We start from the raw sequence: 25,281 nt of genomic DNA, 5'->3' as shown, positions 1-25,281 counted from the left end.
AGTCTGGGTCAGTTCACATGGAGAGAGGCAGTCCTTGAGGTATTGCAATCCTGAGCCATTTAAGGCTTTATAGGTCTAATCCAGCACTTTGAATTGGGCCTGGAAGTTAATTGGCAGTCAGTGCAGTTGGACCAGGATTAATGTAATATTCTCAAATCGTCTTGCCCCAGTGAGTAACCTGGCCGCTGAATTCTGCACTAGTTGCAGTTGCTGAACCATGTTCAGAGGTACCCTACGTATAACATATTGCAGCAATGTAACCTAGAGGTTACATAGATGACAGAACTTAAACTATCTCTGCCCAAGTAGGGATGCAGCTGGACCACTAACCAAAGCTGATGGAATGCAGTCCGCACCACCTGAGCCTCAATGAAGCAAAGGATCCAGAAATACCCTGAAGCTATGTACCTGCTCCTTCGAAGGAGTGTAACCCCAGCAACAGCAGGCCACACACCCAGCCATCTGGTCAAGGGAACTGCCCACTAACAATGTCTCTGTCTTGCTTGGATTGAGCATCAGTTTATTGGCTCTAATCCAGTCCATTATCAAGACAACGGTCCAAACACATCCATTGCCACACCTGCAGATGTAAAGGAGAAGCAGAGCTGTATGTCATCAGCATATATCTGACAATGTACTCCAAAACTCAATAACCCCACTCAGAGGTTTCATGTAGATGTTAAACTGCATAGGGGATAAAACTGAACCCCACAATGAAGGCTCTATGGGGCTGAGGAACACTCCCCAAGCATGAACCACTGCAAAGCAATGCCACCTACCCCTAACTTGGATAGTTGCTCCAGAAGGAAACCATGGTTAGTGTTCTCAAAAGCAGCTGAGAAATTAGCCCACAAAAGCTACCAGCCTTCCGTTTTTAATTTTTTTTTTTTTTTTAGGAAGCTGCTGGGAGCTGGCAGAGGGTTTCTGTCCCTCCTCCGGCAACCTGCTGCATCTGCCTCTGCATGGTGCAGAAGAGGGAGTTTTTGTCATCTGGCAGGCTGTATGGTTGCAGCACTGTTGGCAGAGGATGATGAATCACTTCATTTTTCCTCTGCCAGTCCACTTACTCACCTTTCTGGCATTCCATGTATTTGCCTACATGCAATTTCTGGTTGACTATAGCTATCAGACTACTGCTTAAACATCAGAATGGTTTTCTATGTTTATTCTGCATGACTGCTGTTAATAATGCAATCAGGTAGTGGAGCAGCGGGCCAGCTTCTAAGCATTTGATTTATTTCACAACAGGGGTGATGCCATCTCTTGGGATACTTTTTGCCAATCCTCTGCATGCCAATAAGCTTTTCTCAGAGAAAAACCCACCAATTAAGCTAAGCAGAGGGAGGTTACATTAGCACACATACCTAAAGGTTAAACTGCTACTTTTATTATGAAATAGCTCCCAAGTTCCTTTATTATGACCGAAGTGTTGCAAAGCAAGCTTTTGAGTTCATCAGAACTTTTCTTGAGGCTGTTAAGCAAAGGGTTAATAATGAAAGTGTCGATGAGGAACACCTGCACCTCAGAATGCATCAGTGCAATAATTATCACCCCCTGTGCTTTCTGCATTGCCTTTCCTTCCGACCTCATTGTCTGCTGCTTTCTTCTCCTTTCTTCTTTGGCAATCACTCGTAGCTGAGTAAGATTGTCTTCTATAAACACGGTTTTAACAATGCACACACAGGGCATCTGTGTACAGTATACTATAATCCAGGCCAACACTTTAACACAGGCTATAGGCCTCAAAAGCTCATGCCATAATAATTTGCAATCAAGCCACATATAACTGCTGCTAAATCATCTTCCTTGAGGATTTGGCAAGCAAATATTTCAAACAGCTATGATTGTGAGGCTCGTGACTTTTGAACATTCTCAGAAACTTCTGCCCTGAGGTACGTTTTAAAAGAAGACATGAGCACAAGGCTTCCAGATGCCAGCCAGTTCCACCCCACCCTTTCCAACATCTTTCATTGACTAAACACTTTGATTTTCTTATTCCCACCCCACAAAAAAGTTTGGAACTGGATAGGAATTGTTTTTAGACGTTTTAATTCCTTTATCACATAAGCTCCTCTGGCTGGAAAGGGGGGCATTAATAATGTGAAATATATTCGTTGCTAAGCCTTCAAGGTACCCCCATATCTTTCTTCCACGCGACAGAGCACACCAGCTGCATTCCTAAGGTAAAGGGTAGCTTTTCTTTTTCTTTTTAAAAAAGGAAACCCGTCACGTGTGAAGGCGCCTCAACGATGCACAAGGGGAGGAGGCCACAGAAAACAAAGAATGCCCAGCGGCCCTGGTTTCCTTCCTTCCTCCCTGCTCTCTCTTCCCCTCACCTGGGCAGCAGGTGCGCACACAAAAAAAACCCCGAGCCGCGAAAGATGCCCAAGAGGGCAGAACTACGCATGCGGGAAGGAGGGAAGCGCGCGCCGCGGCCGTTGTGCGCGGATGGGGCCGGGTACCAATGGGCTTCGAGCGAGGGGGCGCGCGAGCGCACGCGCCGCCTCGGGCTGACTTGCTAAGTAGAACAAGCGCAGGCGCGCGTGCGCGCAGGTGCCGCAAGAGCGCGTTCGGGGAGGGGGGAGGAGGAGGCGGGGGCGGGAGCTTAGGCGTTGCCTGGCAGCAGAGGGTATATAAGCTGCAGCCCGGCCGTTGCTTTCGCTTGTTCGACGCCATCTGGTCTGTCGCTTGGATAGACTTGTGAGTGGGGCGGGATGCTGCGGCTGGAGAGGGGGCTTTAGGGTGGGCCTAGAGGGTCTGGGGGGTGGTCTGGGTTGTCCAGTCGACCATGGTGGGGTGGGGTGGGGGGTGTCGTATAGAGGATGCTGGGGGGGGGGAAGGGGCGCCCTATAGAGGATGCTAGCTGGGTGGGTGGGTGGGGGCTGCAAGGCTGGGCGAATGGGGATTGTTTAATTTAAAAATCGATGGTCTTGACATTTATTTGCCTGTTAATGCATTTATATCCTCCGTATTCAGTGCTTTTAAATTGCTCGTTGCCTTCTGATGACTTTTATTCATTCTTTCCGTACATATGTGTGGGTTTTTTCGTTCTCAAGGTGCACATGGTTCTGCTTCGGCAGCTCACAAACCCTGTGAGGTAAGTTGCTGGGGGGGGGAAGAGCCCCCCCTAAAGTGAGCAGCTGAACCACCACTTGGACACCTGCTCTCTTAGGTCCCTAATCTGGCGCTCTAACCCCTGAAAACCACACTAGTGGGCTGAGGTATTGAAAAGGTGGCTTAGGCATCTTTCCAGTTAAGAAATAGACTGTGGCTGGGTAACTAAAATGGAGGCGGAAGGAGAGAAGATGTCTGAGAGGACTGCGCTATGTTGGGGGTTGACCCCAGAAGACCACCGTGAGCTTGGCTCTGTACAGTTTTGAGAAGGGCTGCATGAGGGGGCAAGAGAGGCATGGGGCAAAGTGGATGTGTGTCGTCTTCAGAGAAGGGGTCATGTTTTGGGGTGGGGTCGATTGTACGTGTGGTTGTTGCGGGGAGTTGCCTTCAAGAGCTAGAGCATTAGGAGAGCTCTGAAGCATGAGTCAACTCCTTAGCAACACGATACTTCTTTCTGCAGTGCTATGAAGCAGATAGCAGGAGGCTGGGGGGTGGGGAGTGGGCAGGCCTGTGGACAGGAACAGTCCCTAAATGGCTTTAGGGCATAGATGGTGGAGGGTGCTGTTGTAGTGGACTGGTTTGGGGACTTGGAGGACAGGAGGTGTGGGGCAAGGGGAAGCTCAGCTAGCGTGCTGTAGCAGTGAGAGTGTTTCACTAAGACATGGCAGAAACCAGGTTCAAACCCGCACTCAGTCCACTGTATTGGGTGACCTTGGGCCAGTCACCACTTCTCAGCCTAAGCCTACCTCAGAGGGTTGTTGTGAGGATGAAATGGGGAAGGAGGACCATGCACACCACCTTGAGCTCCTTGGAAGAAACAGTAGTATATAAAGATAATAAACACAAACACACCTACCCCACAAGGTGGTTTCAGGGCTTAAATTTGGACGGAGTGGGAGGAGAAGGGGAGCCATGTGTGCCACTTCGGTCTCCTTGGAGGAAAGGTTGGGGTGTAAAGGGGAATAAATTACAGGATTGCAGGTTTGCTTGATGCTACAATGCAGCAGTTTGGAGAGAGAATGTTGCCCTTGATGGGTGAATGGTAAGGGTGCTGTAAGGAAGCTTTAGGGCTTGCTTTGAAAGTATTTGCAGTGACAAGAATGCTGGATACCAAGGAAGGTTCCCCCATAGTCGGGCGCCAGGAGGGAAGCTTCAGCTGCTGCTAGAGAAGGCACTAAACAACTGAGAGTAGGAGATGATGATGCAGATTCATCTGCCTCTGTACCATGGATCTCTCTAGAAATGCAACTGCGTCAGAAAAACCACTGAAGAGTCAAGCCTGGACCATTCCATTTTGAGGACTGTTAGATGAGCTTTTTTACTGCCTTTTTACTTTTCTTCATCAATGGAAGGAGCATCTCCCTTACTGTGGTTTTTTTTTAATAAAAAAGGAATTTAATGAAAAATTCTGTCCCACCTACTCCCTTCTGTAGGTATAAGCCCAGGTTTCTTTTTTTTAAACTGCTCATCCCCTTTGAGGAATAATATCACATCATTTTTATTGTATATATTTTGCATAAACCAAAATATAATAAGTTGTAGAGATTTGTTCTGCTGTATCAGTTCCAGGTGAGAGAAGGAACTGGTTCATGTTTATATACATTGCCTTTACCCTGGCTGGGTAGTTTTCAATACTTAGGGATTTTTGCAGAGGTAGGAAAGCAAAGACCCCTGTTACCTAGCGATCGAGTTGGTTTCTTCCAGATCAACTGCTAATTGTATGGATCCGTCCTGTTCATGTGACTGTCGCACCACATCGGTGAGATTAGGAAGCAGTGATGTCTGCGTGCAGCCAGGCACGCTCCAGAGAGCAGCAGTTGAAAGATGGCCAGGATTCTCCCTCAGGGATTTCAGAAACTGAAAAGCTACTTCCTTGCAAATAATGCCATTGTTAGAAGGGAAATTAATCTGACTCTTATTTTTGGTAGAAACTAGGCTGCAGAACCGTGTGCTCATTGCAAGAATGAGACTCTGCAAATATGCTGCACCATTATAAATTCATCCAGTGCCCTGTTGGCAGAATATAAAGCATTTTTTTTAATTCTACACTTTTTATACGTTGATAGCCTGTTCGAAAAAATCTACTTTCTTGGAGCTGTAGCTCAAAATTTAAGTGCACACAATGTCTGCTTAAAACTGCAATCATAATGAAATATTGAGACATTGGAAATGAGACCATGAATATGTTGCAAGCCTGCATTATTGACTACAGCAGGCGAATAGATGGACCTTCGGTAGAGGTGATCCACAGATCAAGTATATAGTCTTTCTGTGAAGGAGGTTGTAAGTCTCAATTGCTAATATGAGCAGACAGCTAACTGTTATCTTGCTCCAGGCTCCCCACAAACAACAAGAAGGGAAACATGCCTAGGCTTAGACTAAAGGCTAAAAAAACAGACTTCCTATCTTTGGTCAGTAGAGGTCAAATGCAAACTGTTTGTTCCAGGAATGCAGGAAGGAGATAAGAGCCCATTTTCTAACTGAAAATCTGGATCCCGGTTGTTAGCAAGGGTACACTGCAATGGGTGCCATAGGTTTATACTGAGAAATGTATAGCATGATTAGACTGTGCAACTAGCTCTAGGTCTGACTAAGACCATTGGCACCTATGAGCTTTGGCACATCTAACGGCATAGGAGTAGGGTGTGGGCAGACTTTTCTGCTGCACCAATACAGTCTCAAGGTCACAGCATCTGCAGCTAGGACGTGATGGTTGTAAAATGCTCAGGGACTGTATGTGCCTGCCGATGCTGCTCTAGGCTGTGGTTGCTGCTTAATGTACTCTTGGATGGGTTTGGGACTCTGCTGTTGGCCACAGAGCGTCACTGCAGCAATTAGATGTCTGCAGAAGGATGGGAATGTACTCACTTCGGTGATGGACTGTTGCTTCTGTCGTGATGTACTAGGTACACGTATGGAAGGCCAAAATGGTAATGAAGCAATAGAAGAAAATATATCTGGTTAATACTCATTTTGTCAAACTTCTGTGGCTGTCATACAGTTCCAAGCTGTTGCATTCATGGAAGCTGCGTAAACCGGAAGATCCAAGAACACCAAATAACGGCGGCAAAATAATTGATGCTTAGGCCAATGTCGTTTTCACAGCAATGCTGCAAAATTGCTATTGCTAAGTTCCCCTTTTTACCGTACACTGTTGTGAAAATGCGTTGTAAAATCTGCAATGGGTTGCAAAATTCCATGGGGCTGTCTGCCAAGGAATAGAAAGGTTTTTCTGTACCGAGCAATTTAGAAATAATACGCTTGGGAGGTTGCAGACCTGAGCTGTTCTGAAACAAAATGGCTTCTGTTCTTCCAATTGCGGTTGCCAAGATATTTATTGTTTGGCATGCAACATTTTAACAAAATCAGGGAAAATGCAGGATTTCTACATGAAATATCATTTGACTAAGATCTTTGCTTCTTTCTTTCCTTGGTTTGATTCATTTTAATATCTCCTTGTATGGGAAGCACTTGGTTGGCAAAAGAGGTACCATCTCTAAAGCATGGCTCCACTAAGTATCACTAGTGGAGCTGAAAGTCTGGCAAGCAGCGTTGCTAGAAATAATTGATGGTTGATGGTGGCTGTAGCAGGGAAGGTTGGAAAACCCCCACCTTAACGTGTTACTAGCATCATCTGCATTTTTGAAGTGTCATCCAGTATCCATTTTTATACAAATAAGAGATAATATATGACTAAGGTGATCCTGCTCAAGGTTGAAGTGGTGAGACACAAATGTGATACTGGTTTTGTATTGCAAAGCCACTATAACTCAGCGGGAGAAATTAATACTGGAACCTCAGGATGGTAAGACACTGTATTTATTCTTTTCTCTGCCTTTTTGTATTTTATGAGTATTTTCCTATTTGCCGTTGGCAGAAGCCTAGGTTAAAATGACCAGGGGAAGCAACTTGTTCTGCTTGTAACAAACCATATAATCATGGTTATATAAACCTGTAGCTTAGACTCAATACAAATGGGGCCAACAGGACATAAAGCAAACTTGCGGAGTCATCCTGCTGAATGCAAACGAAGGGGCTCAGGAACACAAATGTAGATAGTCATGCTTATGTAACTGTCTTCAAATGCGAAGCTGTGCTCTCTTGATTCATATATAACCTTGGCTATCATCTGCTTTCTGGTCTGGGCAGGAGCACTGTGCAAATAGCTGTCCTTGTTTGTCTAGCATTCTGCTATGCCCCCCAGGGCAAACGTTTCTCCACTTATTCTTGGGTTCTGCACAGGATGCTGAAGCAAAAAAGTAGATTGAAAGCTGAAAAGACCTTGATAGGCAACTGATACAATCACCTCTGTGTCGTATTGCTATTGCCATTTTGGCATACAAGCAGTATATATAAAAAAATATGGTATATGTTGCATTGTTGAAGTTATAACAAAAAGCCATTTCACAATTTTCGGAACTGTCAATGAGCTGCTGTAATAAGGCATTTTTCTGTTGCTACTCTTCATCTTCAGGGATATTTTTGACGATTTTTTCCTAATATCTGCTCAGTAGGGTAGAACTGGACTGTGGTTCTTCTGAAGATGGCTCCAAAAATCTATTGTTTCAATCTGAATTTTGGTAATCCCTCTAAATAACATTTTTTTTGCTACCAGTGTAGGAACTAGTCTTTCAGACTAACATTTCCAGGAAAGCAAGTTACTTGGAGAACATTTGGAGGTGCACTTCTAAAAATTGCCAGACCTTCTTATCTCCCCACTACCCCGATGCTCTTTGTTCTTATAACCACTTTTGGGCCAGAAGTCCCTGATTCTTATTAAGAACACAGTTTTGAATGGGTGGTGAAAAAACAGAAATGCTGGGGAGCAAAGGAATCTTTGATAATAGCTGCAGCAAGCTTTAGCCGAGCAGAAGTTAACCAGCCTCCTGAAATCCTCTTTCAGTATTTCTAGGTAGAGAAACGGTAGATAGGTCAGCCAGCAGAATGAATCGCAGTTGCTCACCGCCACCGGATTGTGGCGGCACATCAGTTAGTGTCAAAGTTTTCAGGTAAGCAAATTTCTTGAGGGGGTTCTGATGAATGCTTAAATACCGGCAGCCTTCTCCGTGAGTTGGTAAAGCCAATGTAACTAGAGGTAAGATATATAGTGGTAAAAATAATAGTAAAGAGGTAAGATATATAGTGGTAAAAATAACAGTAAAGGTTCACAATATATGGTTTGAAAGCCACCCTGTTCTATGTCTGTTAAACTTCATTTGTAAATGAGGTTCAACAATGGGTAAGGCAATATCCAGAACCTCAGTGAAACCCATTTAAGAGAACTTTTCTCCAAGTGAGATTCTCCCAAGCAGATGTAAGTTATTTAGGAACTTCCTTTAGCATGTAGTGTGCGCTTACTGAAATTTGGTTAAGTAAGCATGTTCTATCTGGATATGAAAATATTTTTTATTAAACCTTTTCACTGTTCTCCATATTGAAGGCTTGTTTACATGTTCAGAAGCACCCAAAGTTGTCGTTTGGGTTAGTGATCCTAGGCGACCAGCCCTCTTTAGTGTGGCCAGGAATACTGGAATGTTTTGGAACTGCCATTTATCTTTGCTTGCCTCAGTGTATTGTGTGATGGAATCTTCAACTCTTGGATGAAACTACAGAAAACAGCTATGCTCTCATGTATCCTAGCTTTTGCTATGGCAAGGATTCATCTACTTTACATAGAAGCATAGCAAAGTGAATCTCACTCCGGAGAAAACTGTGTGTTCTGGTTAACCTTGACTTGGAGGCCCCCTTCAGTCTTAAAATATTTGGCCTCCCTCCAGGTTTCAGTCTACAAGGCTATTTTGCTTTGTGACGGTATGTATTGTTACTTACTGGGGTTCCCCACTTGGCTGTCCTGTGTAATGTGGTCTTACAGGAGGTGCATCATGACATAATTAGTGAAGCTGTTTGCCATTTCCAAGCCTTTGGGGCATGTGGCCTGTCAGAAGTAGCTTAGCAGGCAGCAATTTTAAGATCTTATTCCGGGATGCTTGGTTTAATCCAAGAACAAAACAAAGCTACTGGCAAATTAAGGAGTGGACAGTCTCTCAGAGATATGTACAGGCATACATTGGATCTTGAACGCCTTGCGACTCGAACATTTTGGCTCCCAAATGCCGCAAACCAAAAGTGAGTGTTCCTGTTTGCAAATGTTTTTGGGAAGCCAAATGTCTGAGGCAACTTCCGCGGCTTCTGATTGAGTGCAGGAATCTTCTGCAGCCAATCAGAAGCCGCACCTTGATTGTTGAACATTTTCGTAAATCAAACGGACTTCCACAATGGATTCTGTTCGACAACCAAGGTACGACTGTATACTAAATCGGAAGTTTACATTAATTTCGTTGTTCTTGCCCTGGAATGAGCAAACAAGCTTCCTAATTACACAGTAAATCCCATTTTGAAACTCAAGTTGCCTGGCTCAATGCAAACCATGTAATATGCATTGGTCACCAGAAATAATTCCTGTAATGAGTGTGTTGTAGCTGTGCATTTTATCCAGAGTTAGACCCATTGAAAGTTGAGCTCATTTTTCCTGCATGGTAAGCCAAGCTTTCTCCTATCTTTGTAATAAAGGAATACTAGTAGTGTAAATGTTGATTAGTCATGCGTCTTCCCCCTGTGCTTTAGGTGGCTATCTTTTTAAAGCATCACATGTAAGGCTTAAAAAAAATATCAATATGAGCAACTGCTAAGCTGACTCTGGAATTAATGGAAGTGAAGGGGGTTCATGATGTCACAGAAGCCATCAAAGCATTGCTGTGTACAGCCAGCCTCTGGTCCAAAGTTGAAGCTCAAGTTCCTGAACTCAACCCTGGAGCAGAAATTGTCATAGAACAAAATGCTTGTGGCATACTCCGTTTGCCCCACCGCCTTTCCCCTTGGGAAACCCAGTCTTTAGTGGTGAATTGAAACAATCGGCAATTGAGGTTTCTGCAGATTGTCATTTCTTCCACTGTATTGCTAAAGAGCGAATTTCCCGGGGGAAACTGGTGGGGCAAGGCAAAACCATTCAGACCCATGTCTGGAAAGTGTGGGACAAGTGGAAGACCACTCAGACCCCCCGGCACAGGACGAGAAGAAGTGTGCATAAGCCTAGAATTTGTATGTAGACCAGTACGGTATCTGGAAATTCTTTTTAAGTAGCGGGTCTCTTCCTCTTTTTGTTGCAACACTGTGCAATGGTTTTGAGTCACATGTCACAGTGTAGATCATTGTAAACCAAGGTCGCTGGGAGGGAGAGAGAAACATAGGACAATATGAAGTCCATCCTTGTTAGAAAAGTCCTTAAGTTAAATCTTCGTGCCTTGTATAAATGATCTAACCGTCGAATAAAGAATGTTGGGGGGGGGGGGGAGCAGGAATAATGAATTTCCTTGGGTTAACCCACATGGGAGTATGATGGCCCATTAAAGAATCTTGGAAATGGTAGTCTAGGGAGGGGGATGATTTTTACTGGCATCCCCTACCATAGACTTCTAGTTCTGGGGAGTGAGAATGACTTAAACCAATTAAAATCTGTTTAGCCAATATGATCTTTAGTTGCCTCTGTCCAAGCCAGCATGCTTACTCCTTTCTGATGCTTCCAGGCTCGAGATAAGTGAAGGGTCTCCTCCGAAAATCTCTCCAGAGCCGGCACCTACCCCCGAGGCAGAACCACCTACCCCACAGCCAGAACCGCCTACCCCAGAGCCAGAACCAGAAGCTCCACCACCTCCTCCTCCTCCTCCTCCACCTCCACCACCACCACCTCCGAAACGTATGGCGGAATTTCATGTTGGGATCAATGGGTAAGGATTTTTCAAAAGGAGCATTTGCTTGCTGGTTTGTTTGTTGTAACACAGTATACGGTAATACAGTGGGCAGATAGCTCAGTGAAGAAACTGGCAGGAGTTCCTTACCAGGGATTGTTAGGAAAGGGGTTGAAGATAAAACTGCCAACATCCTAGTGCTGTTACAATAATCTGTGATGAGGCTGCACTTGGAACACCGTACTGTGTACAGTTCTGGTTGCTGTACCTCAAAAAGGATATTGTAGAGATGGAAAAGGGTCAGCAAAATAATATAGGCTGGAACAACTCCCTTGTGAGGAAAGGTTACAAAATCTGGAGGGGTTTTTCAGTGTAGGAAAAAAGGCAAGTAAGCAGAGGGACATGATGAAAATTATAAAATTATGCCTGGTGTGGGGAAAGTGGATAGAGAGAAGGTTTTTTTTAAAAACCCTTCCTCATAATAACCAAACCCAGGAACATTTAATGAGCCTGAATGTTCGATAATTCAGGACAGACCAAAGGAAGTCCTTCGCATAGTACAATATGTGTCAATACATAGTTATAAATTATGAACCTTGATGCCACAAAAATGTAATAATGGCCACCAATTTTAATGGGGGTTTAGACTTAATTCATGGGATAGAAAGCTATCGGTGGCTATTAGTCACAGTGGCGCAGTGCATTACCTCCAATATTAAAGGTGACAGGTCTATGAATACCATTTTCAGGGAGTTGGAAGGATTGGATCATAATTATGATTTTCAAACTTTGTGCTTTTAAGGAATCTTTTTTCTACACTAGTTGTCTGCTTGAGGAGCTTCGTACATGTCCACCACAAAACCCTTGCATGTTGCAGAGGATTTTTGGGCGGGCCTGCTCTTGGACAAGTGTGATCAGACATCAGGCTTGTTGGACCCACTACAATGATGAGGTTCACTGTGCAGAACCATGTGCAAAATGGTGGCTTTAAAGTAGAGCCAGCTCCCTATGAGCAATACTCTAGGATGAGTAGCACATAAAAGTACTAGTCTGTATTTGAGTTACTACAGATTAGGGTTTCTTAACGTCTTAATTTGTGTGGGTGTTCATTGTTGTAGTGAAACAACTGGGGCATCTGGAATTCTCAACAGTCTATTGTAAATCTTCCAGTAATCTGCCAGTAGATCCAGATCTACCTTCTGACGACCCTTGTTCCAGGCAACATGCTTGACTCATGTCTTTTGAGCCTCACAGTCACTCAGAATGTATAGAGCATGCATTCATGCTACAACAGACCCAATGTTCTCCTGTGCTGAATCTTGCAGAGAAATAGAGCTATTGATGAGCAACATTTTGCATCAAACTTCTGATCATCTTTACTAATCATTGTCATTGGAGAGCTTTCTGATAAGGTTCCAAGCAACCCTCTAGAACACAGTTTCTAGATTGGTTAACCAAAAGGTGGCTTCTTGTGCAAGAAAGCAAAATGCAGAGCAGGAATATCTAGTCTCTGAATGCTCATTTCAGTGATAGCCAACATGGTGCCCTCTTGATATTGTGGAGTTCAACTCTCCTCAGCCGATTATTGCCAGTAATCGGGGATGATGGGAGTTGCAAATCACAATATCTGGAAGGTACCAGGTTGGCTACTCCTAAGCACCCATGGGCTTCTAGCAAGGTTTTGAGCTTAATTGCTCATGCTCTGCATCCTGATGTCAACTATGGGTCTCAGTGGGAAAAAAGGCTTTTTAATGTTGTGGAAGCCTTAATTGCTGCCTAGAAGAAGGCCTATTCAAGTAACATATTCTGCTTGCTTTAGTTATGTAGAAAGGGCTGAGGGACATGTGCAACTCTAATGGATTGGCTTTTGTCTTTTTGCAGATTCGGGCGTATCGGGCGCTTGGTCCTCCGAGCCTGTGTGGAGAAGGGGGTCAAAGTTGTGGCTATCAATGATCCTTTCATTGACGTCAAATACATGGTAATGGCTTAATGGTGTCTGACTGAACTCCAAATGTACAATGGCCCTTAGTCTGTTTCCTTGGTAGACTGAAAAGGAAGGTTTTAGGGAGTGGTGGTGGTGGTGGTGAATGGTCAAGATTATGCTGGTTGGTCCTTGGCATCCTGGCACCATATCAAGTGAAATGTACACAGACACATTTATACCCCATTTGCATGTTAGTTTACATAAGTAAATCCCAGTGCACATAGAGGTGAAGTGTGTGAAACCGCAATCAGAAAATTGGAAATGTACAGATTTCTGCACTTACTGTATGTAAGGCATATTAACATATGGATACAATAAGGGGGTATTGGGTTGGGGTGATCTGTACCATCCTCATGCTTTCTGCATAAGCTTTTATTTCTAGCCAAGAAAGCAAAAATAAGTAAATCCAGTGCCCTCTGCCTGGCACAATATGGTTGCGGTTGACGCTTCTCTTCCTCCTTTAGGTCTACATGTTCAAGTATGATTCTACACATGGGCGCTTCAAGGGAGAAGTGAAGGCTGAGGACGGCAAGCTGGTAGTGAATGGCTCAAAAATCTCTGTATTCCAGAGGTAAGTGGGGATAAAAGTCAGGGTCTTGACTAGAGGCGTACCCATTCTTGGCAATAAACTGCAGCAGGCTTCTGAGATTTTTCCAAGGTTTGTGTAACTGATGACTGGCCCAAAAACTGCACCAAAAATGTGACAGATGCAAGGATTGTGCGTGTACCTGTGCACCATCCCTATCCCCACAGAAGACTACATCTCTTTCTCACGGGCACGATAAAATGCATATCATCCTGCAGCAGGCTGTGATAGAGTTGAATGCAGAGAGCCGGTGTGTTGTAACAGATGGACTGGAGAAAAACAGATTCAAATCAACCTTGTGGCTACATGACACTGAACTAGTCACTCTTTTTGAAACCTAACCCACCTCACGGGGTTGTTAGAAGAACTTGGGGGTGGAAAACCTCTTTGGAGAAGGCCAGAATAAAATGTTACAAATATCCTGTTTTGCTTCCCACCTCTCTTGGGTCCTCCTACGTACATAGATGTGAACCTGTCTGGGACTGACTTTGCCATTAGCCCATTGATCGTATCAGGGATTGTAAAAAGCAACACTCTACCATTTAGTCCTCACTGGAATACTTAAAAGCACCCATTCATTACACTTTACAGTTATATATGGACTCTAAAAGCATTTCGTCAGTGCAGAGAGGATCAGTTTATTCATACCTCAATTTTACTAAGCTCTTGATGAATAGTTTTAAAGACGGTTAATTAGCAGCCAAGTCCCGCAGGTACATGACTGCTAACCTGCCCGTGTCCTCTGGCAGCTAATACTTTTGTGAGAGATTTCTTTGCACCTCCACATATTAAAGCAGCTACTGACAAAAGGCCTTGCAATCTTGTATTTTGCAGCATGAAACCAAATGAAATCCCATGGGGCGAAGCAGGAGCTTTGTATGTAGTAGAATCCACCGGAGTCTTCCTCTCCGTCGAGAAAGCTTCGGTAAGTACCTGTGTAGCTTGTTCAGAAAAGGGAAGCAATTCTTGGGCCTTTCTGTGACTCTGTGCTGGACTCCCTCCACGGATGCTTGGTTTCTAAATGCATACGGGCAGTTCTCTGTGCTGGAGCATGCTCCCCTTTGGGTGCTGTGTTTCCATCCTACTTACAATACTTTCTGCATGGCCTGAGTTTGCTCTTCAGAGACTGACCAAAAAACCCCCCTGCCGCCTTCCACAGGCTCATCTCCATGGTGGAGCCAAGCGAGTAGTGGTGAGTGCGCCATCTCCTGATGCGCCAATGTTTGTTATGGGAGTCAACCATGAGAAGTACGATCCCTCCAGCATGAAGATTGTGAGGTAAGGCTCCTTTCCACCCCAGCGTTTCGTCTTCTGAGAAGTACCATATTTTTCGTTCTATAAGACGCACCAGACCATAAGACGCGCCTAGTTTTTGGAGGAGGAAAACAAGAAAAAAAAATATTCTGAATCTCAGAAGCCAGAACAGCAAGAGGGATTGCTGCACAGTGAAAGCAGCGACCCCTCTTGCTGTTCTGGCTTCTGGGATTGTTGTGCAGCCTGCATTCGCTTCATAAGACGCACACACATTTCCCCTTACTTTTTAGGAGGGAAAAAGTGAGTCTTATAGAGCAAAAAATATGGTAGTTTGCTGCATGGCCACTCTAGGGATGGGTCTCTGTGGATGCTTTCCAGCAAAAGAACAATCATGTAGGTAGGGGGCTCAGTCCTCCCTGGGGGTAGAGGAGTTTGGGTTGGCAGGGTGGTGACAAGATGGCCTTGCTTTCTCTCTTTTTCTGCAGAATAGCTGAGCTTGTGTTGCAAAGCAAGGTGCTAATGGGGGAGGTATAGTAATTCATAGCATATCCCCTGATGGTTGCGGGAGCTTCTAGCCTACCTGGAAAGCTGATGATTTACACAAACTTGTTCAAGATACCCAGATTAAGAGAGAAGCCTGGAAAATGGGACACTACAATCAAAGCTTGGGGCATGAACTTTACCTAGCTTTGGAGATAACCCACAGGTCTTTGCTTGCAGTGCAGGCTCCTGGGTGTGTTACACACAAAAAGGTTGTGCTTTTTCCCTTGGCCGGTTGTCAGGTCAGCTTAATGTATCCCTCTTGCTTTTCAGCAATGCTTCCTGCACCACCAACTGCCTGGCACCTTTGGCCAAGGTCATTAACGACAACTTTGGCATTTTGGAGGGCCTTATGGTAAGAGCAACACAGGATTGCCTTTGAGAATGGAGCTTGCATTCAAGAGCAGGACTTCTGACAAAACCTTTTATCACCCTGGTGCCTTCCTATAGACAGTGTGGTCTAGAAGAAACTGAAATTCCTACACAATGCACAACTATAGCTTTCAGTTACCAACTATAAAAAAGCATTTATCCAAATTGGTGGCTGTTTGAGGATTCAAAACAATATTCTAACAGTGCCATCCAGTCCTTAGAGGCCAGGCTTCTAGATAAAATGATTGGGAAGTTGAATCCTGTCTGCAGCTGTTGTGTGATCATGTATTGATTCTTTGTTTCTTATAGAAGTGTTGACGCTCTTGTGAATCACTTTTGCTTTCACAAACTGCCTGCTGAGGGGCAAAAAGGGCATTTTTACTACAAGCGTGCAGCTTAGTTTTTAGGTCTCTGAATCCTGTCACCAGTCAAGATTAGAGTTGCTCTCCCATAAAGTTAACACATGTGCATCTCGTGTGAGTCAATCCCATGTTTTTACATGTAAAGCAAAAGTTTAGGTTTCCAAGAAAACCTCAGATATTGCTTGTTAGACCAGAGTCTACTCTAAAATGTCTTGCATGTCTCCTTAACTGGCTTCTTCTGTTTGCAGACCACAGTTCATGCTTATACTGCCACTCAGAAGACTGTGGATGGTCCCTCATCCAAGGCTTGGCGTGATGGCAGGGGCGCCCACCAAAATATCATTCCAGCTTCTACTGGTGCTGCAAAAGCTGTGGGCAAGGTCATTCCAGAGCTTAGTGGGTATGGAATATATCTTATTCTCAGAGGCCTCTGTAGAAACTAGTTCCTGTGTCTTTGTAGTTATTGCAGCTGTTTGTTGACTACAAAACAGGTTAAGCAGTATTGGCAAGGTATGTTAATTGTGCTCATGCAGAAGAGAGAAACATGACATTGCCCAGCATTATTTTCTTAGGGTAGTTGCTTGAGGTCTCTCAACATTTCTTCCCCAGACCTTCTGCCCTGGCTTTCTGATGAGAGCCCAAACACTTGGCCCATACATTAAATTGCCATGAAATGGATTAGCAATCTTTAGCAGAACAATTGTGGCACTTTTTTCATGACTTACAACAACAGTAATAATAACAACAACAACATATTATTATTATTATTATTTATTATTATTAATACCCTGCCAATCTGGCTTGCTTTCCCCAGCCACTCTGGCCACCTCCCAACAGAATATTAAAAACATGATAAAAGATCAAACATTAAAAACTTCCCTATACAGGGCTGCTTTCAGATGTCCTCTAAAAGTCAGATAGTTATTTCCTTAACATCTGATGGGAGGGTGTTCCACAGGGCGGGCACCACTTCCAAGAAGGCCCTCTGCCATGTTTTCCCAAGAGCAGTGCATAGAGCACAGGTGTGCTAAGAATTTAATGTGCAGAACCACTCTCCTAAAGTGTTTATAATTTTGGCTCCTATTTAGTAGTAATCCTCCAGGATAATCCCCCCCCCCTTTAATGACTAACCTCCTCTTTTAACAGGAAGCTCACTGGCATGGCGTTCCGTGTGCCAGTATGTGATGTCTCAGTTGTTGACCTGACCTGCCGCCTTTCCAAGCCAGCCTCCTATGCTCAGATCAAAGAAGCTGTCAAGAAGGCAGCTAAAGGGCCAATGGCAGGAATCCTGGGGTATACAGAAGATGAGGTGAGTATGGATAGTTTTCTCAGTTGAACAAGCTGTGGAGGGAGAGAAATCCCAAGGCACACCATTGAGCCACTTATAGGCAATGCAGTTCATCAGAAAAATAATAATGCCTGCTTTGATTTACGCTGCTGGGGGAAGCAGTTACATTCTAAGTTACAGTGGTGCCTCGCAAGACGAAATTAATCCGTTCTGCGAGTCTCTCCGTCTAGCGGTATTAGCGGCTTAGCGGATTAGTGCTATTAGCGGTTTAGCGGCTATTAAAGGCTTAGCGACTATTAAAGGATTAGCGGCTAAAAGGCTATTAGCGGCTTAGCGGCTTAGAAAAAGGGGGGGGGGAGCGAAAAAAAATTGGAACACTTGCAAGATGTTTTCGTCTTGCAAAGCAAGCCCATAGGGAAAATCGTCTTGCGAAGCAGCTCAAAAACGGAAAACCCTTTCGTCTAGCGGGTTTTCAGTCTTGCGAGGCATTCGTCTTGCGGGGCACCACTGTAGTTTTTAGCAAAAAGCTGTTTTATTCTACACCAGGTGTGGCATTTAAAGCTGAGGTATATTTTTGACTGTGGAATCCAACATCCAAACTTTTAATCACTTAGCCAAAAGTCGCTCCCATTCATTCACTAGTAAAATAAAATGTGGGATGCTCTGCTTAAAGTATAAGTATAGCATAACCTGAGGGACTGGGCAAACAGTCTTTACCTGCTAGAGCATCTTATCAACATCTCACAAGGCTGGAATCCCAGGGTACCAGGTTGACATCTGTGATGAACCAGTCTTTTTTGTTTTTCTTTTGTATATAATTTAATTCTCACGCTTCTTTTGCAGGTTGTTTCTACTGATTTCATTGGTGATAATCGTTCCTCTATCTTTGATGCTGGAGCAGGGATCTCCCTCAATGATAACTTTGTGAAGCTCATCTCCTGGTAAGAATGAGCAGGTGTTTTTCCACACTGGAGCATAGTTGGTGTGTCGCCTGATAAGTCCTTCTCAGAAGGAGAATTTGCCATCCTGACTTGGCCTTGCTCAGGTAGCAATGCTGCTTCCTTTGAAAGCTAGCAAGGAACACCCAATTTTGACCAAGCAGGGATGACTTGAGGCAATTGGAACATTTTGGTTTTGTCATCTGCTGTGAACAACTTACCAACTAGGCTCAATATTTGTATAACCAGATTCTGTTGTGTCTACATGAGAGAGGGAGTTGTATATGTCGTAGACATTAGGGCTGGTTTTCAACATCGGAATATACTGATATGCCACAATGTCTGAAATAAGGATAGAGCTATGTAGAGGCTGACTTCAAAGTTTTGCCCACAATGTGATTTTTGCAAAGCAAACCCACCCACCCACATCTCATGATTCGTGATATATTACCAGATCAAAAACTATGAAACCAATATCACAATATGGGCTTCAAACCGGTTTGGGACACTATATTGTTCAGCCCTAGTAGGTGCTTCTATAATTGAAAACTGGGGTACTGATTATCTCCTGGCTCACTGTCAGAGGCACTTGGGAACTGTGGATTTGTGTGATTGAGTCATTTGGGCTATGAACATTACTTAGATGCAATTTTCTTTCCGTTCTATAGGTATGATAACGAATATGGCTACAGCTGCCGTGTAGTAGATCTCCTGAAGCACATGTACAGCAAGGAGCACGAATGAGCACTGCCCACACTCTGCATTCCAGGCTATCCAACAGAGTGGCCTCTCACCCCTTTAGTCAATAGGTTTGATCTCCTGGCCAGTTCTTCGCTTCAACCACAGAACCCTGAACACTGCACCTTTTGTCACTGTGTAAAGCTTTGTGTGTATGTGTGTACATGTGAGTGTGAATCCTGCTTTCCACAGCAGCTTGTATGAGCTTTAAAAACGTAGTGAAGACAAATGCACCGAATTTCCCCCTGGAGAAAGAGTCTAGCTTTTGGGGTTACACATTGGTTTGTGTGGCTGTAGTGTCCTTGAGATCTCGTAAGCATTGAAATAAAACCACTGAAGTTATGTGAACCTGGAAACGTTTTCCTGGGCTTTTATTTTAGCTCCCTGTGGGTCTGCTGAAATGTGCATTTTGACCACACCTGTGTATCAACTGGACACCTTTTGAGCATTCCTAAATGTCTCTATCGAAGGAGCATTCTGATTAAAATGCTCACTTTTTGCAAAGATCAGAAACCTGGTTGCCATTAATCTATGTGTAGGACTTGTGTAAAATCTGTCTCCTCAGCTATAGTTTGCTGAGAAACTTAGGGAAGACAGGAAGCTGCCTTTTATATCAAGCTTTTATATTAGTCCCTCAAGCTCAAACATGGGCAGACTTAAAGCTTGTGGGATCTACTTGGTCTCTATTCAAATCCTGAGGTCCACCAGTCAGAACCAAGTGCAAAATAGTGGCTGGATGGTTGGAGGACAGCCCAAGTGCAAATGATGGTGGCGGCGGAACCAGTGACTGCTGGAAGGAGCTGTGAGATGATCTAAATCTATATATATATATACACACACACACACACACACCCACCCACCCACCCACCCACCCACCCACCCATCTGAATTACTACCAATTGGGAGGGGGGGAAAATGTTCTATTACTGTGGCTTAACAGGAGCTGATCTGCAAAAATCATCCAGCAATCTTTTAAGCAGGGCCAGGTCTACCTGCTGCCTGCCTCTGCTGTAATCTGGTGCATTCTGTTTAGTGGCAGTGGCTCTCTGGAGATGCTGCAAACTGATCGTGGGACCTTTCTGCATGCAAGCACAAGCTCTACCACTGACCTTTTTAACTTTTTGCACTACCACCATGAGAATGTAAAAGGTACTGCTGTTCAGAGTATCTACCTGGTAAAAGTCCATATACCTCCCTCAAGGAGGCTGTCAAACTCCTAACTTGGGCTTTTCTATAAACCTCTGTAGCCATAACTTATGATCTTTTCCTAGCATAAGAATCACAAGCCTTTCAGAAGGCTATAACACTTTTGATAGTTCATACCATTTTGCAATACACCCATCAATCCTTATAACCCCACAGTGTAGATATTGCAGGAGAGCAGCTAAGACCAAAAGAGTGAACCCAGGCTAGCCCTAGTGAGATGGAATTTGAACCTAGCTCATAGCTGCACCAGATTTCAAAGTATGCCAAGTTTATTTGAAAGGCTGCATGGCTGATGGAAGTAATCACTCCCTGGCTCTACATAAGGTGGATTCCATTCTTCCATATTGTAAAAACTGCTGCCATTGTTTCTGCAGGGGGGCGGGGAGAAGTCTTTGGTGTGGGGCCTACCGATAGCATTGAGTTGTCTTCCCCCAACATCTAAAGAGCCAAGATGGATTCACAATATAACATGGCAGCAGCAAAAAAAGGGAAGAGTGACCAGGGACAGTTGCCACTTCAGACAGGTCGCTCAGGGACAATTTCAGCATTTCCTGGGCACATATATTGCCTGCAACAGATGTCATGAGATTTGGGTGCTGATGTTGGGAAAGATGGAGGGCAGAAGGAGAAGGGGACGACAGAGGACGAGATGGTTGGATAGTGTTCTCGAAGCTACCAGGATGAGTTTGACCAAACTGCGGGAGGCAGTGGAAGACAGGAGTGCCTGGCGTGCTCTGGTTCATGGGGTCACAAAGAGTCGGACATGACTAAACGACTAAACAACAACGACCAGGCAATAGATACATGAACGTCCACAGGATGTAGAGCTGTGGAAGAGGAATAGCTAGCAATATGGTCCTCCAGATGTTGGACTCTAGTCCAACAACATCCAGAGGGCACTCTGGCCAGCCACAAAGTAGGGGAGCAGGCCAGTGCAGAGCTGACCTTCCACATGCCCTGCTTATAATCTTCCAAAGGCAGCCGGCTGGTCACTGTTGTTGTATCCAGGGCTGCGTTTCACTCTAGCAAAAAGTGCTTCCTCTTGCGCAAGGGAGGACCCTGATCCTCTGCTAATCCATATTGCCCACTGTAGCCTTCTGAAAAGTTCCTCATGAGGACTGGGATCTTGTGTTAGCGGGAACAACCCTTGGATTCCACCCAGTGTTGAGAGCAGAGCAAGCAGGTAGGGAGCCTCTATCCTCCAAGTTTCTTACATTGCCCGTGAGGCTCTCCCCAAGCCCCACCCCTCACTGGTTCTACTTCACATTTTCCAAGTGTTTTTGCCTTGCTGAGATGAGTTCTTGAGCTGTGGTGAAGCTTCTTGCCTGCCTGGATGGAGAGTTAGGGATGTGTATGTGAGCTAGTGAGGGGTGCGGCCTGGCTTTGGCAGAACTGTAATGGAGCCTGTGGTACAAAGGGGGAAGTCTTGTATGCGACCCTCGGAAGATTTCCCACAAAGGAATGCTGAAAAAGATACCTGACACCTGGACTAGAGGAACACTTTCAAATATGTTGAGCAGCTGCCTTCAGGTATTTTCCGCATGGCAGGCAAAGACTCATGCTGCACTTATTGTGTATGTGAATGGACATACATCTAGTTCTAGTTCTGCTGTTTTGTAACCTTTTAAAGGTTGCTAACTGGCTATGCAAGCATTGGCGTCCTAAACAACCTTCAGATGAAGTTGTCCTGCCTGCTGCAGGTTAGTTTTCTCAACAGAGCTATCCAGTGTCTGCAGAGAGCTTGCGTCCAAACGCAAAGTCATGTCAACGACAGAGGCTCTCAGTTCTTGGGAATGAGCTCCTTGCCAAGCCAAGTGAAATGCCTCAACGCAGCCCATTGTTACAGCCCTGTCTTTGTGAGCTGGCAGTTCTGGCAAATATTTCCTGCCTCCAGCATGGGATGGAATTCTCTGAAAACTGTAGCCTTATTAACACATTGTGCGCGGCTTGCACAGTCCAATGCGAAAGTTAGAGCAGACAGTTTTCTCTATTGTGCATCTTGTGTGAACTCGCTTGCATTTGAGTTTCAGCATCCAAACCAAAATAGGTGGGAAGGGTAAGAAGGATAAGATCACATCTGGGCTTTTTTTTTTTGGGGGGGGGTTTGATGCTCTTGTGCTCCTGGAAGATTTTGCATGGATGGCCCTCCATATGTTGTTGGACTACAGCACCCATAATCCCTGACCAAAGGTCGTGCTGGCTGCGGCTGATGGCAGATGGAGTCCAACATCATCAGCAAGGCCACAAGTTCCCTATCCCTGCAGTAAAAATAAGGCTAGAATGGAATAAACTGATAGCAGGAGAAGCACTTAGAGCTTAGGGCATGAGGGCCACGGCCTCCCCTCGATGTATGTCAGGCATGTCCAAAGTCCGTTTTGGGGGGCCATGTGGCAGTTTATCTCCACTTCATCAAATTTGGCTCTCTGAAAAAAGTTTGGGCACCCCCTGTGCTCAGCATCTCTTATTCTCAGGTGATGCTTCCTCCCAAAGCTGACGGGAGATATTGCCCTTCAGATATTTTGCACTACAACAGGAATAGGTATCTGCCTTCCAGCCTGAGGGCCTCATACTCCTCTCAGCAACCTTCTGAGGGACACAATCTACCAGTGAGTGAGGCCAGAGGCAGCAATGGGCAGAGCAGCAGCTGTAGATTTTACTTTGTACTGTGGGCTTGTTTCTACATGCACACACACTACCCTACCACCCAGGGAAGCAAGAAGCATTGCCAGAATTCAAGGACACCTTCCAACTAGGCAAAAACACTTGGGGCAGAGCGTAAAGCAAGTCCCATGAGGGCAAACTCCCTAGGCCGGAGGATCCCCACAGGTTGTGGGAGACTGATAACAGATAACATTAAGGCAGATGGACCAGTAGTCTGATTTAAATGTAAGGTCACTGCTTATGTCCCTATCCAGATGGGAGACAAAATCTGTCCTAGTCTCTTTGGCTTTTAATAGTATTTGGCTGTTTGTATGCTATCTGACCCCACCTCCTACCCAGCTTGGGAAGCATACCTGTTGTATGATTTCTAGTTGCTGCCTTGTTTTCACAATTTTGTCTGCTGCTTGTTTGCTTTTATTATCTTCATTTTTGTGATTTTGTTGGGCACCTTTCAGCTTACACAAAGGATAACTAGCTGTGAACCAAGTAGGACAGTTCCGTTTCCCCTTGATATTCTTCAAGTAGGGAGTCAGAGATTTGCCACAACCCAAGGAATACGCTTTTATATCCTAGTCCAGTGGCTTCTAGTTTTCACTTTGGTCAGAGGGGCAAACCTGTATGCTGCGTTGATCGACCAAGGGCAGAAGATGGTGCTTGTACCATCTTGTTCCGATCTTATCCTGCTTGAGCACTTCTCATTAGGCTTCACGATTCATTTGAACTTGTGTGGAATGCTCTCAGATCTGATACTCCCTGTTGAGTTGTTTGCTTTGCTCAGTCAATTGTGGCTGAAAACTGCTGTGACAGATCAAAGGCAGGATTCTATGGCTACCTTGTTGTGATTGAGGGAATTGCTGGAGGATGAAGCCAGAGACCTGTCCAGAATGCCTGCAAAGCCAGGTCTCCCCAACTGCACAATCCCCGCTCTTGCATGCATTTCATGCAAATATGTTTGGATTAAGCCATAGGCAACTAACGTTGTTGCAAGGAACATGCTTCCCTCTTTCCTTTTCTAGAGAAACCCACAGACCTGTTGCAACTCCTCCTCCTCCCCATAATGCAAGATCTCTTAATGTACAGGTGAAAGCCTGTGTTTTCATGTGATCTATTCTTGAATTTTCAGAACAAATGCAAAACAGCAGGCTGGAAGAAATCCCAGCACTGTATCTTTCCCCCGACAGTGTTTGTGGTCTTCCAGGCTCCCGGTGAAAACTGGCGATCAAGGTTGAAATCCCTGTCCAGGTGCCCTCTTTGCAGTTGGAAAATATGGGCTCCTCAGTATGATTTAGTATACAGCCTAATATTTGTGATGGAATCATACCGCCCAAATGTGGATGCCGAAACTCTTCATCCATAGTGCCACCTGGAGGCATCTCTTCTCATTGCACCCAAGCCAACCCTTTCTGTTCTGTTCAAGGTCACCCTGTCTCATTGGGTGCTGCTGTTCCCGAGGAGTGGGAGGAGGAGGGCGGTGCCTCATCCACTTACGAGATCACGTCAGCAGGAGGATGATGATGAGGTCCTTTAGCAGAGAGATAAAATCACTAAAGTGGAGCAGCTGATTTAGGAGCTGAACGTGCTCCTGATCCATGATCACAACAGCAAATCTCTTGCTACATCCCCATTGACCAAAACTGCCTCCAGTTGGGCTCATGGAGCAGATTAGAGGATTAACAACCTAATTAAACTGGATTCTCCTACCCTGTTGGTAACCAAAGGCCTGTTGTGCTTGAGATCACATACCTGCCAACATTTCACAAATGATAACGGGGAGATGCTCGCAGTGCCCTTAATTCTTGTCCTTCTCCAAGCATGTCCTACTGCTACCACTATCACAAACTGGTGACGCCTGTAAGTTTGCTCTGCACAAATTTTAGGAGCAAGAAGGTGTCTGTTCCTTGAGGATATACTGGGAGATTTTATTAACCAACAGGGTTGCCAGCAGTTTGAAACCCACCATGTTTTGGGAAGGGCTGTAGCTCTGTGGCAGAGCATCTGCCGAAGGCCCCGGGTTCAGTCACTGGCATTGCCAGGTGGGACTGGGAAAGTACATCACCTTTGAAATCCTGGAAATCTGCTGCCAGTCAGCATACCTGCTGCTGAGCTGGATAGAGCAATGGGCTAACTCTATCTAAGGAAGTGTCCTACATTTCTAACTTCCAGGTGCTGCTGGAGCCTGACTCCTATCTGCCCCAGCCAGCATGGCCATTGGTCACAGGTGAAGGGAATTTTAGCTCAGTTAAAAGCACCAACAGGTAATGGAAATAACTCTGCCTGAAACTCTAGCAGAAACCTAACCTCTTGAGAGCTAGTGTGGTGTAGCAGTTAAAGTGTGGGTTATTACGACCTGAGAGACCAGGGTTCAAAGCCTCACTCAGCCATGAAGCTCACTGGGCGACTTTGGGCCATTCACGGCCTCTGAGCCTAACCCACCTCTCAGGGCTGCTGTGAAGAAGGGGAGGACCATGTTACGCTATCTTGAACTCCTTGGCG

The 25,281-nt window shown here is 45.0% G+C and overlaps 1 protein-coding gene across 2 annotated transcripts; it reads left to right on the top strand.

Annotated features, from left to right (window-relative positions):
- Positions 1-2,449: 2,449 nt before the first annotated feature.
- GAPDHS (glyceraldehyde-3-phosphate dehydrogenase, spermatogenic) lies at positions 2,450-19,277 on the top strand. 2 transcript variants are annotated; one of them, XM_082231749.1, is made up of 12 exons: positions 2,572-2,700; positions 8,018-8,123; positions 10,698-10,898; positions 12,741-12,837; positions 13,308-13,414; positions 14,264-14,354; positions 14,589-14,707; positions 15,497-15,578; positions 16,206-16,357; positions 17,104-17,266; positions 18,089-18,186; positions 18,852-19,277. In XM_082231749.1, exons 2-12 carry the CDS (start codon positions 8,059-8,061, stop codon positions 18,925-18,927), a joined length of 1,251 nt encoding a protein of 416 aa, XP_082087875.1. In that variant the 5' UTR covers positions 2,572-2,700; positions 8,018-8,058; the 3' UTR covers positions 18,928-19,277. The 2 variants fall into 2 exon arrangements, with proteins under 2 accessions (XP_082087874.1, XP_082087875.1); XM_082231748.1 differs by lacking the exon at positions 8,018-8,123 and having other exon boundaries at positions 2,450-2,700.
- Positions 19,278-25,281: the final 6,004 nt, after the last annotated feature.

Source organism: Podarcis vaucheri (assembly GCF_965113315.1).
Source record: "Podarcis vaucheri genome assembly, chromosome: 7".
In the NCBI taxonomy this organism is placed as follows: domain Eukaryota; kingdom Metazoa; phylum Chordata; class Lepidosauria; order Squamata; family Lacertidae; genus Podarcis; species Podarcis vaucheri.
Note: the sequence above shows the minus strand (reverse complement) of the source record. Positions and strands in the feature narration are given on the sequence as shown.